The following is a 13,926-nucleotide window of genomic DNA, read 5'->3' as shown; positions in this document are numbered from 1 at the left end:
TCGGCTTAAGTGCGACTTGGGAGCACTAACACAAAGAAAATCCTGAAACTGAAATTCGAAAATCACAGCGTAGCGCACAAGCAACAAGGGAAAAGCAAGAGAAGCATGCCCAGTCAATCTATGCACGTGGCCGGAGGAACCGTCTGTTCCGCCAGAAGCTGGACCCCGTCACTGTCTGCACTGTGTAGCTCCGTCCTCTTCTCGTGCATTTTGTGACCGTTCCTTCCATATCCCAGCGTTTTGAAGACTGGTTCTGGATCCATACCTTATCGCCTACGTGCAGAGGGGGCAGAGGTTTGCCAAGCTGTGATGAGACCTGCTGGGGAGCACTGCGGCTGTGGGCAGCGTACTGCTGCAGATTTGCAGGAAGTGTGGGAACCTTGGTCCTCGTTGGCCTTCCAAACAGCAGCTGGGCCGGGCTTGCTCCTCCTGGCCCAGGCGTGTTACGCCACTCCAGCAACCCTTCTCTGAAGGCACTGCTGTTATAGGCGTCACCTTTGCCAATTTTCATTAATAAGTGCTTCATGGCCTTGACCGCCGCCTCAGCCGCGCCATTTGACTGAGGATTGTACGGGCTGCTGGGGTCGTGGCAAATGTTCCACTCTGAGCAGAACGAAGCGAACGCTGAAGATCTGAATTGCGGCCCACCATCCGTCGTGAGGCGCGTAGGAACGCCAACGTCCGACATCCACTGAACGAGATGTTTGGTGACGTCAGACGTGGTAGCCGACCTCCCACAACGCCCAACAAATGGCCAGCCGGAAAACTTGTCGGTGAGAACCAGGTACTCGAAGCCGCCTAGGGAGAAGAGGTCCGCAGCTGCATCTTCGAACGGTCTGGACGGACGACTGTCAGAGAGGAGCGGCTCAGAAGGTTGGGAGGGGAGCAGCGTGATGCAGGATCTGCAAGTCTGGACGACGTTCTTAACGTCATTGGAGATCTGGGGCCAGTACACTGCTTGCCTGGCCCTGCGGAGTGTGCGGGTCTGTCCCTGATGAGAAGCGTGAAGTTGCTCCAGCGTGGTCTGGCGTAACCTTCTGGGAACGACAATACGGTGACCCAACAACACTATGCCGTCCTCGACCGACAGGTCATGCCGAACCTGCCAGTACGGGTGCAGATCGAGGTCCAGAGCAGCCTTGTCCACCGGAAAGCCGTTCTTTACGGCGTTCAGCAGCTTGAGGTATTCCGGGTCCGTCGAGCCCTCCGCCCGCACCTTCGTAATGCCAAGGTCGGGGAGGACTGTATGGCCTGTTTCCTCGTCCTCTTGCGACAGCTGACGGAGAACACAGTAGCAGTGCTCGATTTCTTCCTCACCAGCTTCATCGTCAGGGTCTGGTGCACGTACTGGGTGTCTCGACAGGCAATCTGCGACCTTGTGATCGGCACCCGGTCTCCACTGAGCCACGAACCGAAAAAGCGTTAGCTTCTCTCGTAGTCGCACGATTCGTGGAGACGTCAACTCATCCAGCGTCTTAGCATTCAGGATAGGAATGAGCGGCTTGTGATCGACTAGCAGCTCGAAATCAGCACCGGCCAGGAACAGTCTAGCCTTGTGGACTGCCCAGACTACCGCCAGCAGTTCAATCTCCGTTGCAGAGTACCTGGCCTCGGTCTCAGTGACGTGCCGTGAAGCACATTGCACTAGACGCCACCGCCCGTCCACTTGCTGCTGCCACAGTGCCATGCCGAGACCGTTTGACTGCGAGGCGTCTGTCTCGAGACGAAGCGGCTGTGCAGGGTCGAAGGTAGCCAACACTCGAGGGCTTACCAGCTCCTCTAGTATAGCTGTAAATGCCTGCTGCTGCGGATCCTCCCAGATAAACTCATTCTTTGGAGAGAGCAGAGAGCGGATCGGGGATAGAAGCTCCGCTAGTCGCGGCGTGAACGCGTCGAACTGCTGCACGAGTCCACAGAAGGATCGGATATCAGTGCGGTTGGTAGGGATTGGAAAGTTGTGTAGATCCTCCACCAAGCTTCGATCAGGACTGTAGCCGTCCGGCGTCACCACGAATCCGCAGTACGATGCTCTGGGTGCCGCAAAGACGAATTTGCGGCGGTTCAGTGTGATTTGGTTTTCCGAGCAAAGCTTGAGCACATTGCGAACCCTCTGGGTGTGCGCCTCAAGCTCAGTGTCGTACACGATCACATCCTCTACCACTTTCTGAAGATTCGAAAACCCGGCGAACACTTCGTCTCCTCTCCGGTTGTGTTCGTCACCTGCCGACACCAAGCCCATGACGTTCCGCTTGAAACGGTAGGCACCCCATGGCGTCATGAACGTTGTGAGCCTGGTGCTATCGTCGTCGAGGGGTACCTGCCAGTAGCCATGGCGAGAATCTAGGGTGGTGAAGTACTGCATCCCCATTGGGATCGACGCGACGACTTCCCGAGGTACTCGGGTTGGGTATGCCGGCCTCTTGACCCATTTATTTAGACCTGTCAGGTCCACCGTGATGCGCGGCTCACTGGAATTCTTCTTAGGGACCACCACCAGTGGGTGGCACCAAGTGTACGCTTCGCCGACAGGCACCTTCTCAATGACGCCCTTGCCCACCATGTCGGACAGCTGGTTCTGCACCGCGTCCCGCCACCTGAATGGGATGGAGCGAGCGCGATACAGGCGGCATGGCGACGCGCCATTGATGAGCTCGATGCGCATCGGCTCACCGCTCATGGGCTTGAGCGGGGTATCACAGAACACTTCTGGAAACTCTTCCAGCAAGGTACGTCGGATTTCCTCAGCCGCCGTCGACGCAGTACCTACTGACGTGTCTGCGACTTCGGATGCTTGCTTCCGAGGGATGGAGATGTTTGCCACGCTTTGTACCCTTAGACGGGAGTGAGGCCATCCATCCTCGAGAAGCCGCAACTTCATGCACGTGTCCTTGCTGAGCAGAGGTGTCTTCAGCTGCCGGAATACGTGCAGGGTCGACACGGTGGTAGTGTCGCTCAAGGACAACTGAGCCTCGAGCTTGCCCATGGAATCCAAAGCTGTACCGTTAGCTGCCTTGACATCAGCTGTGTCCGGCACTAGATTCATCCTGAGGCTTGGGTCGATACCATCCAGGTCGGTAAGACTGATGGCGTCCACATCCGCGCCCGTGTCCGGCAGCCACCCGATAGCGCATGACGATCCTCCCTGGATCGCGACGCCAACCGTCACCAGCTTGTTCCTAGAAGGACCAGCCTGGTTGACAAACAGCGAGTCGACAGACGTCGTTCCTGGTGAGGGCGAGGTCCGCTGTTGACAAACCCTGGCAAAGTGACCCACCTTGAGGCACAAGCGGCATGTCTGGTTATAGGCCTTGCATTGGCCCTTGGGGTGAGTCTCCCCACAAAACCTGCACGTGCCTACGTCCGACTTCAGCGTCTGTGCCTGCGCCTGCTGACGCTTGTAAGTGGACTTCGTTGCCGCCGCCAACGCCAGGTCGGGCAGCTGCTCACCGAGGCCAGATTCCGTATCGGTAGCGGATTCGTATGCAGAGCATATCTGCATGACCCGATCGAGCGATAACTCACTGGCATACTCTTCTTCGAGCACCCGTCGTTGCATCGCTCGATCCCTTAGGCCACAGATGAGCCTGTCGCGGAGCCGGGTTTCCCGAAGTTGGGCCTCATGGCCGCACAGTGACCGTTTATCATCTTGTTACAATCGTGGATAGTTGCTGCATAACTCGTTTTCATGTGTTTCTTCTCTCTTTTTTTACATTATATCACTGGTGCAGTATCCGAGTTTAAATTTTGTACTCCTGATGAGTCGTCACTAACAACACGGTGAAAAGTACGTCGTGTGGAACTACATTGTGTCTTGTTTCGAACGGACATTGCTCTGAGCACGAGTGCATTGATCCACAGCATTGGTCCCACCCTATTATCGCACTTTCTGACCGTTTATCATCTTGTTACAGTCGTGGATAGTTGCTGCATAGTACAGTCGTGGATAGTTGCTGCATAACTCGTTCTCATGCGTTTCTTCTCTTCTTCTTTTTATACATTTTACTACTGGCTCAGTATCCGAGTTCAATAATTATAATCTGGTAATGAAAAAATCGTTTTACAAAAGAAGTCAACAAATGAATAGAAGAAGTAAGGTTTTCTCTTTTTCATGTTGATCTCTAGCATGAATGGACACCACTGTATGGTGATATCCATGTATTTTAATGTACTTATGGCCACTTGCAAGTACGAAAAGGGCACAATTTCCCGAACTTTGAGACTCCATAAGTACAACAAAATGAACATGTTTCACGCCGTGCCAAAGCATAACATGAGAATTTTGTGAGCATAATGCGAGAATTCACGAAAGCACAATTCCATGATTTCATGAGCATAATCCGCCGGAGCCCAGTGGCAAAGAGCGCCTTTTCCAGATTGTACCTTTGCAAAAAAAATTGGGTAGAAGGGCATTTATGCAAGGACTCCCTCGTGGCTCAGTAGGAGCGATCAAAGTCGAGTAGTATAGTTCGGAAGAAACTTTGATGCAGCGCTTCCATGAAAAACGAACTTTTTTCTTTGCGAAATACACAACCGACTCGTGAGAATAGGGGACAGCAGGACAACGCAACCATGGGAAATGTGGGGGCTGTTAGAAGGAGTCTGTGCTGCATGGTGAGGCAAGCCTAAAATTCCTAAGGTTGTGGTGTATAAATAGTAGATATTGCAGAGAGGCCCAGTTGATGCACTACCCAGGGAACTAACATGCTGCAAAACATCTTCACTTTGTCGCTAGTTGGAGGGCGATGTAGAGGGATATTCCTGGCTTGTATTTTTCATAGGCTTCGTTGACTACTCCTTCTGGTTAGTGTCAAATTAAGTTGACTTCTTTTGTTTGACTATTGTTATGCATCTCAGAGTTGGAGCACTTTGACTTTGACTATTTTTGACTTTTTGATGCTTTGAGCGAATTGAAAAATGCTTTTTTGTTCGGTCATGTGCTACGGATGGACACGGACACGCCACCGCAAGTAGCCATGAGCAGCTATTTTGACAAGGCAAATCACCTCGTGGACGGCCAAGGTTGACACTGGCCACAAGTCTGGTCGCTCAGCTGAATGAGCTGGGTGTGCCAATGAAGACCATGGAAAACCTTTCCAGGTGCCGACAACAAGCAGCAGACAAGACAGACTGGAAGAAACTGTGCATCTCGACACCCTAGGAGAAATCAGTATCAGCAGCTACTACACCTAGCTGATGATGCTCACAAGACAGAAGCGGAAAAAACACTGAATTTCTTTATTTAGTGCTCTACTAGACTACGCGAAATGTGCTATTATTATTATTATTATTTTTGTTCGCTGGGCGTCATTGCTATCTGGTCAGTCAGGCACTTGTAGCCTGGCAGATGAGATCTAACATACTCGAAAGGCTATGCGAGGATTTCCCAGTTTATTATAGTGTACTGGCCGTCGAGGATACGGCGAAAGTCATTAATTCATGGGATACGTCCTACAAGCTTAGAAATACATGCCCACAGACACGTACACACTCGCATGCACACAAAAACCAACAGTATACACCCACGCACACAGAAACACAATCATAACACACATGCTTCATTTACCAAATTCACAGATATATTGCAGCCGTCGATCACATCTCTCATTCTCCCAATCATTATCTCCAGCATGCAACATTACACAGTCTCGATTTCTCGCCATTGGTCCCGTGCTAGGTTCTCCACCAGCCCATTCCTCGTAGCTAGACTCCGTCATATCTGTCCACACAAATGTGCCTTCCACCTGCATGCAGCCATAATACAGCAACACAAACAGGTTTACATTGAAATGTAGTTGATCTTACGTTGCAAGCAGGCACAATCGGATGATCTACGACCATGATCGAGATGCATGGGATTTACGGTATTAGACCACTTTGGTGGCGGGAATGATCAACTCACCACCCACCTCATCTGCGCCTTGATATTTGAGGGTGGTGGCGTTCCTGCAGTTGCGAAAGGCTCGGTCTCTAGCTGAGTCCCATGCAAACCATTTTGTTATTACTATTTTTTATACATTGGAAGCACAAATTGAATGTCTTTTTCAACATACATGGGTTGACGTAAATTATTTCTCCCAGCATGCTTTGCCTGCGTGAGTGGCAAGCGTCAAGTCCCCCAACTGGACAGAGTATTATAGCCACTATGTAACAGTTTTCCCCTGTTCTCTATAACTTTACACTCCCTCGCACCTCATGCGTCTTACGCCTGTCTATTAGCACCTTCATTGGCGCCATTGCCACATGTATACTATCACATTTTGCATATAACTGGTCGAGGCGCGCTCAACCAGGCCTCTTACTTTTCAAGTTTGATTAAACCTGTTACACTGGTAGCAGAGGATGGTTCCTACTCTGCTTTTGGCAGGTGTTCTGGTCGCTCTGCTTACGCTCCTCGTACTCGTCGTTCGGCTGATAAACGATATCAAGACCGCTCAGCGCGTTAGCCAAGGAAACCGAACGATACATCCGAACTCGGAACCGTGGGAGCCAACACCCCGCCTTACGAAAGAGCCGCCTGTGTTTGGAGGAGATTCCGCTACATTCAAAGAATGGACGTTTGCAATGGACATGGCCCTACGGTCGTTGGCGCTCCCAAATGCGGCACAGAGGGTCGACTACGCGGCAGGATTTTTGACTGGAAACGCTCGTCTTTGGTTGATAGCGGCATTGGAAGCTAACCAAGTGTTTTCCGACTGGCCTGCTCTGAAAGCGGCACTTGGCGATATGTACATGTACGGACCACGGCACAACGAGGAAACATCGCGTATGGGACTAATTTCCGCAGCGCAGCGCGGGTCGCTGGACGCATACATTGCTGCTTTCACTCGCCTCAGCCTGCAAGTGCCGGAAATCGACCACCACACCAGAGCGCTGCTGTTCGTCAGGGGTCTAGTGCCGCACATCCAGCGACAGGTCATGCGTGAGCATCCACGTACCCTGGAGCAAGCTGTCATGGCAGCAAACACCGTGGAGCAGTCGTCAGGGCCACCGGCGTCGGGGCCACCAGCCAGTAGAGAGTCGCGTTCCGTGCCCAGCTTCCGTGGTCAGACTCAGGGCCTCCGCAAGCTGACGGACCAAGAGCGTGTCCAACTGCGAGCAATGGGACACTGCTTTGCTTGCAGGAAGCCAGGCCACCTCGCTAAAGACTGTACTGAGGGTGGACAGCGCTACCCAAACGCTGGTCGCCAGTAAGAAAGGGGGTGCGCTTACTGGCGACGACCCAAGCACCCACGCCGGTACCAGTCGCTAACCGGTTCGGAGCTCTGGAGGTTGAAGACGTTGCTCTCCAGGAACCTACGGAGCCGGAGACACCCATAGCTGTAGGAAATTGTCCCGTTGCAGAAAGGTGTCATGTCAGCAACGTCAGCGTCGGCAATGAACCTGAACACGACCTACTGCGCATACAGGGAAAGATCGGCGGTCGCCGTGCAGTGATGCTGATAGATTCCGGTTCGACGCATGACTTCATTGCAGACAGTTTTGTTCGAAAGCATCATCTTGACACGGATGCAAGCTCAGCAGTGCTGAGCGTAACATTGGCGGACGGCTCGACCAGCGAGGTCCCGCAGATTTCCACACGCACGCTAAGGGTGACAGTCGGGGGCTTCAGTGAGGAACAGCACTTTACTGTGTACCCCCTGACTCGCTACGACGCTATTCTTGGCAAGCCGTGGCTTACAAGGAACAACCCCAGCATCAACTTCCGTACGAACGAAGTTCAGTTGGACGGTGAGCCCTTTGTTGCCAAATTGCCTTCAGCTAACCCGCCGACAGCCGACCGGCCATCTGTGGAAAGCATGTTTATCAGTGGCCGACAAGCTCGTCATGCCCTGAGGAGTGGAGCCGAGGGGTTTCTTGCATGGGTCACTGCTGCAAACGAGGAGAATCGTTCCGGGCCACAACTCCAGGAATCAGAGCAACAAGACATCCAGAACCTGCTCAAGAGGTACCAGGATTTATTTCCAGACGAGCTGCCGAATGAGCTTCCACCGAAGAGACCAGTCGACCATGAAATCCAGATAGAAGATGGAGCCAGACCACCGTCTCGACCCGCCTACCGCCTGCCGAAACCAGAGATGGACGAGCTCCAGTCACAGCTGTCAGAATTACTTGAGAAGGGATTCATTGAGCCAAGTAAGTCGCCATACGGTGCACCTGTGTTTTTTGTGAAAAAGTCGGATGGTACTCTGAGAATGGTGTGCGATTGGCGAGAATTGAATAGAATTACGATCAAAAACAAAGCTTGTCTTCCTAATATTGATGACTTATTCGACACGATCCAGGGCAGTGCATATTTCTCCAAGTTGGACTTGCGGTCGGGGTACAATCAAATCAGAATTCAAGACTCGGATGTTTCTAAGACGGCCATTAATACGCCGTTCGGCCACTTCCAATTTAGAGTCATGGGATTCGGGCTGACTAATGCCCCGGCCACCTTTCAGTCACTCATGAACTCTATTCTGCAACCGCATCTCCGAAAATTCGTTGTAGTATTCTTGGATGACATTCTAGTTTTCAGCAAGACCTGGGAAGATCATCAGCATCATCTTCAAACAGTTCTAGAAACACTTAGAAATAGTGAGCTGTATTGCAAACAGTCTAAATGCGAATTCGGCGTGAGAGAAGTTCTCTTCTTGGGGCATAAAATCAACGGCACATCAATTTCCCCTGATCCCAAGAAGATAAGTGCTGTGGAAACATGGCCAACTCCGTCGTCAGTAACTGATGTGAGGAAGTTTCTTGGCTTTGCAAACTATTTCCGAAGGTTCATAGATCGACACTCGACCATCTCTCGTCCATTAGAAGAAATCACCGGAAAAAATTCACGCTTTGAATGGAGCGCTGCTAGACAGAAGGCATTCGAGTCTCTAAAATCAGCATTACTCGAGGCGCCAGTGTTGCAACTGGCCGATGTTGAGAAAAGCTTCACGGTAGAAACTGACGCAAGTGACTTTGCCGTGGCGGGTGTGCTCCTGCAGCAGGGAGAAGATATGGATTTGCATCCCGTAGCCTATTGTAGTCGGAAACTGTCAGCTGCAGAACGCAACTATACTGCGGCCGAGAGGGAAACGTTGGCTGTGGTATTTGCATTAAAGTGCTGGAGAATCTATCTATTCCGCCACTTTGACCTGATGACTGATAATATGGGTGTTGTCTATTTACGAACCAAACCGACTCTCACCAAGCGTGAGGCAAGATGGGTAGAGTTTTTAGCTGACTATGACTTTACGGTCTTTCACAAACCAGGAAAGAAAAACATTGCCGACCCGCTTTCACGCCGTCCAGATCTGTTCAGTGATTCTGAAATAGGCGGGTCATCCTATCCTCCTAACATTCAGTTGAATGCCATAGAGCATACCCTAGAGATTAATCCAGACTTAGCGCAGTTAATTGTCAGCGGTTACAAGTGCGACAAGGATCTTGCTCCCATTATCAGGAGACTGAAAAATTCAAGCCATGACAATCTGCACGACCGTTACCTTCTAAATGAAACACCCGGTTATCTTTATCTCAGATCTTCACCACAGAACAGGTTATGCATTCCAAAGAGTAGCAAACTCCGACTCGCCCTGCTTCAAGAATACCATGACTGTGTGACTGCGGGGCATCCCGGTCGAGATCGCACCTACTTCAGACTCGCTAGATATTTCTATTGGCCCAGAATGGGACTGGATGTAAAGGCGTTTGTCAAGTCATGTGACGTCTGCCAACGAGTTAAAGGCGGCCAGCTAAAAACTGGTCTCTTGCAGAATTTACCAGTGCCCAGTCAGCCGTGGGCGGATATCTCGATGGATTTTATCATGGGTTTGCCTAGGACCGACACAGGTCATGATGCTATATATGTATTTGTAGACCGCTTGACAAAGTGTGTACATTTAGCACCTACTTCCTCTACTATTGACGCTAAAGGAAGTGCTGATCTGTATATTCAACATGTATTTCGACTTCATGGTTTGAGTTCTAGTATTGTATGTGATCGTGATCCAAGATTTACGGCAGCATTTTTTCAGGAATTGTTTGATCGCTTAGGAACGAAACTAGCATTTAGTACTGCCAATCACCCTCAGACAGATGGCCTAACTGAACGAGTAAACAGAATAGTTGAGGATGTGCTGAGGGCTTTTGTAAATCATAAACAAGATAACTGGGATATGCTCCTACCTCTCTGTGAGTTTTCTATCAACAGCGCTACTCAATCATCTACAGGAAACACACCGTTCTTCTTAAATTACGGTCTAAATCCCAGAGCACCACCCGACTTCCTCAACCCTATTCAGGGAGGCAGAGATTCAGCTGATTGGTTGCAAGCAAGACAAGACGCGGTCAAGATCTCACAAGATGCGCTAGTGGCAGCTCAAGCTCGTCAGGCCTTCTATGCAGATCGGACAAGGGTCGAGGGAAAGCTGAAGGTGGGAGATTTGGTAATGGTCTACCGGGATTTCCTCCTGACTCCTGAAGCTCGGGACCGACCATCCCATAAATTACGCCCCAAGTGGTTTGGCCCCTTTCCTATAACCCATGTGGTCGGCCCGAATGCCTACAAGCTCAAGTTGCCTCATACCAGCCGCTGTCACCCGGTATTTAATGTGTCGGCACTCCGTGCCTACGAGAAGAACGCTATTCCTAATAGGAGACAGCCTACGCCTCCGCCTATCACGGACCTTGATGGTCATGCCCGCTATGTGGTGGAGAACATTCTCAGTCACCGCCGCCGGCAGAATCAGCTTCAGTACCTAGTCAAGTGGCAAGGCTACTCTGATGCCACTTGGGAGCCTGAACATTATTTGTTGGATGAATCTGGTAATGACATTGTTCCACTTCAGAAGTACAAAACCTTGGCTTCTGCCCGCTGAGTTTTGCAGTTGAACTTCTAGTTTCACCTTACACATTTGTTGAGCTTATTACACTTTATTTGCATGGAGTTTCAGTCGTCTTATTGTGTTACTTCAGTGCGAAGCCTTTTTCGTCTCGCACGTGTTTGCGCTTATTGTACTCTATTCCACTTGAGCATTTGGGTTATAAGCTCCTTCCTCTCCATAGGAGGGGGATGATGTAACAGTTTTCCCCTGTTCTCTATAACTTTACACTCCCTCGCACCTCATGCGTCTTACGCCTGTCTATTAGCACCTTCATTGGCGCCATTGCCACATGTATACTATCACATTTTGCATATAACTGGTCGAGGCGCGCTCAACCAGGCCTCTTACTTTTCAAGTTTGATTAAACCTGTTACACACTACATACGTCATACTAAGCAATTCAAAGCACTGCGTTTCGTCGTCTTAAACCCAGGAATTCCACAAGACTACTTGTACACCTTGGCATTTCATGTAGAATCAAAAGGGAATTTTTTATGGAAATTCCCTTCCATCCAACCGGCCAACGCATCCATTACGGGTATTCGGGTCACAAGACTGAATGCACGCGTGTACACTTTTCGAGTTCCCCAAGAATGCCTCTCATATCATTACCTAACAAACCAGGAAACATGATAATCAATATTACGCTGAGCCCGTGCTCCACACCATCAGCACGACTCCACGTTGTTCTAGATTCTGGCACACACTCCTCCCATACAGTTGTTTCGGAAATATGCTTTATGGGGGAGTTTTTGTCATTTTTTAGCAAACGGTGGTCTTGTAACGTTAGGTGGCTAGTGCGGTGAGCTACGTAGACAAGAGAGTGCATTTGCAAAGGTAGGAGTTTCGAATAAAGTAAACTCAGGATGACAGCTGCTGCACACCGTTCTGAAGAGAATATTAAATTATCAATTTTTTTACGAACACGTACCGATCTGTCATTCAGTCCAATCCAAGCATCGTCCACAAACGTATCATCCAGGAAATCCTGCTCCTCTTCAGTGCCAATGGACACGAGATCACCACCATTGTTCACACATCTCGACCGGGCCGATTCCCACTCTATGTCGTCTGTGCTGATGTTGTAATGTGACCCTTGGAAATCTGGCAAAAGTTTAGGTATAAAAGTTGGACAATTATGTCATTTTCGTGATGATGCTCGATATGTGGTGACATCATAAGGATGCATTTGCCACTATACACCAAAGCCCTACACTCTCTTCTCTATAATCCCAAATATCATGTTATTAGGATGAAGAACTGCGCTGTTCCTTCTTTAGGGAGTGAACATTGTGCGACGGTGCAGAGTCTGACGCGAGATCGGAGGGGATGTTGCCAGAGTCCCTTGCATGCCTCTTGTGTAGTCCACATTATGCTTATACACAGTATCTCTACCACAGAGTTCCGTATGGTAACACTCATTCAGTATCAACCATCTCCCTCCTCCGCAGACCCTTTGTTTTACGACAATACATTTCCTAACAACTGCAAGGAGGAACATGGAGTCCCAGGGTTTCGGGTAAATATACTGGAAAGCGCTACTTCTTGCGTGTGATTTAATGAGGATATTTACTGCATTCAAGGCTGGAGATCCGCTTCGCTTTTCCCAACAAGGCTTACGACTTCATCATTATCCGATTCTGGAAAACGAACTATTAAAAACACGTCAAAACTGTTAAACCACTAAAGAGGACACCACACCTTTCTCTACATGTACACACAGTTGCGTGGCGCCAGCTGATGCAGTAACACCACTGATATCATGTACAGTAAAACCTGGTGTAAGCGGCCTTTGGGTTTAGCGACCACTTGCTCATAACGACCGTTTTTCCATGCACGGACAGTTCTACACAGAAACTGTGGGACCTGGTTCCAAAGTCCACCTGGCATTAACGACCTTTTTTGCTTGCACCGTGGGGTGGTCGCTTAAAACAGGTTTTACTGTAATTAAATCAGTATGCATGACCGGAGAGCTCTCATGTGTATGTATACGTACTGATAGTGTGTGTCTGGCAGAATATTTGTGACGCATGAATTTACTCTTGCGTTTACATACATGATTGTATGCATTTTAGAATATGGTTAGTTTCTAAACTACATTACGTACTTCCGGATTGTCCGTGAGCGAACGCTATGCAGAAGCTTATCACCAGAACAGCGCAAAGAGCCCATGTCGGACTTTGGTCCTGGCGATGCACAGCAAGCGTCAGTGGCATTCTTCCCTTTTCGTTGTCCATTGTGGCGGCGGTGTTGCTAGCAGCGGGATGCCTAGATATTCCTACACATCTGGTGGCTCCTGCCGTACGGCCAAGAGCAGTACAAGTTCTGCGACTGAGAAATGGAACAACTCTGGTTCAGTGGCTGGTCATGATCGCTCACCTAGATTATCAGTGGCCTTTGCCAATGCAGTAACCAACCGAGACGGTGGCGTATCTGACTTGAGGTTGATAAGCTGTGCACTTGCTAAGCGAGAACCGTGTTGTGTGTATGCGTTTGCGGACTACCAAGCAAGAACTTTCATTCGCACCGTCTCCGGTATGCAGCGCGCAATGACACATTGTCTTAGCTTGATCTGGACATTGTAGGACGGCAGTGAGCATAGCTGAGACAAACCAACCAGCCCAGTGCATGCAGTAGATCGCTGACCGGAGTAATCGTGCACCATCAAGTGCAGTTCACCTCTGGTAATCTGTCAGTTTCAGACGATTGCAGTGCATGAGTTGCACGGCGCGGCACAATTGGAAACACTTGAAAACAAATGGGCTGGGCAAGGCCTTTTGAGAACCCCTGCGCATCCTCATTCGAGCCCTGAAGCAGAGCCAGATAGCAAGGCATGAAATGCAGACAACACAGTATGACTTCCTGGTCCAACCAAGCATACAAATTGGCTGCTCGGAACAATACATACGAATCAGTTGGCAAATAGTCGACCTCCAACAATATTATTTTAAAGGATTACCAGTATCACGAACACGTACAGTCTACACTACTGGATCTTGGGGTGCCCGGTAGAGTACCCACTCGTACACACTCTTTAACATAGAGATCCTCAAGAGCTGTATGACTT

The 13,926-nt window shown here is 49.8% G+C and overlaps 1 protein-coding gene across 1 annotated transcript in view; it reads right to left on the bottom strand.

The window, feature by feature from the left end:
- The window catches only part of LOC135825603 (uncharacterized), a 19,015-nt gene extending 5,571 nt beyond the window's left edge, over positions 1 to 13,444 (bottom strand). The window contains exons 1-3 of the mRNA XM_065338212.1: positions 12,967 to 13,444; positions 11,791 to 11,963; positions 5,564 to 5,741 (exon numbers count right to left, since the gene is read on the bottom strand). Coding sequence (XP_065194284.1) covers positions 5,564 to 5,741; positions 11,791 to 11,963; positions 12,967 to 13,096 — 481 coding nt within the window. The 5' untranslated portion in view covers positions 13,097 to 13,444. The remainder of the gene's footprint in view (positions 1 to 5,563; positions 5,742 to 11,790; positions 11,964 to 12,966) is intronic.
- Positions 13,445 to 13,926: the final 482 nt, after the last annotated feature.

The sequence above is a fragment of the Sycon ciliatum genome, chromosome 10 (genome assembly GCF_964019385.1).
Source record: "Sycon ciliatum chromosome 10, ocSycCili1.1, whole genome shotgun sequence".
NCBI lineage: Eukaryota > Metazoa > Porifera > Calcarea > Leucosolenida > Sycettidae > Sycon > Sycon ciliatum.
Note: the sequence above shows the minus strand (reverse complement) of the source record. Positions and strands in the feature narration are given on the sequence as shown.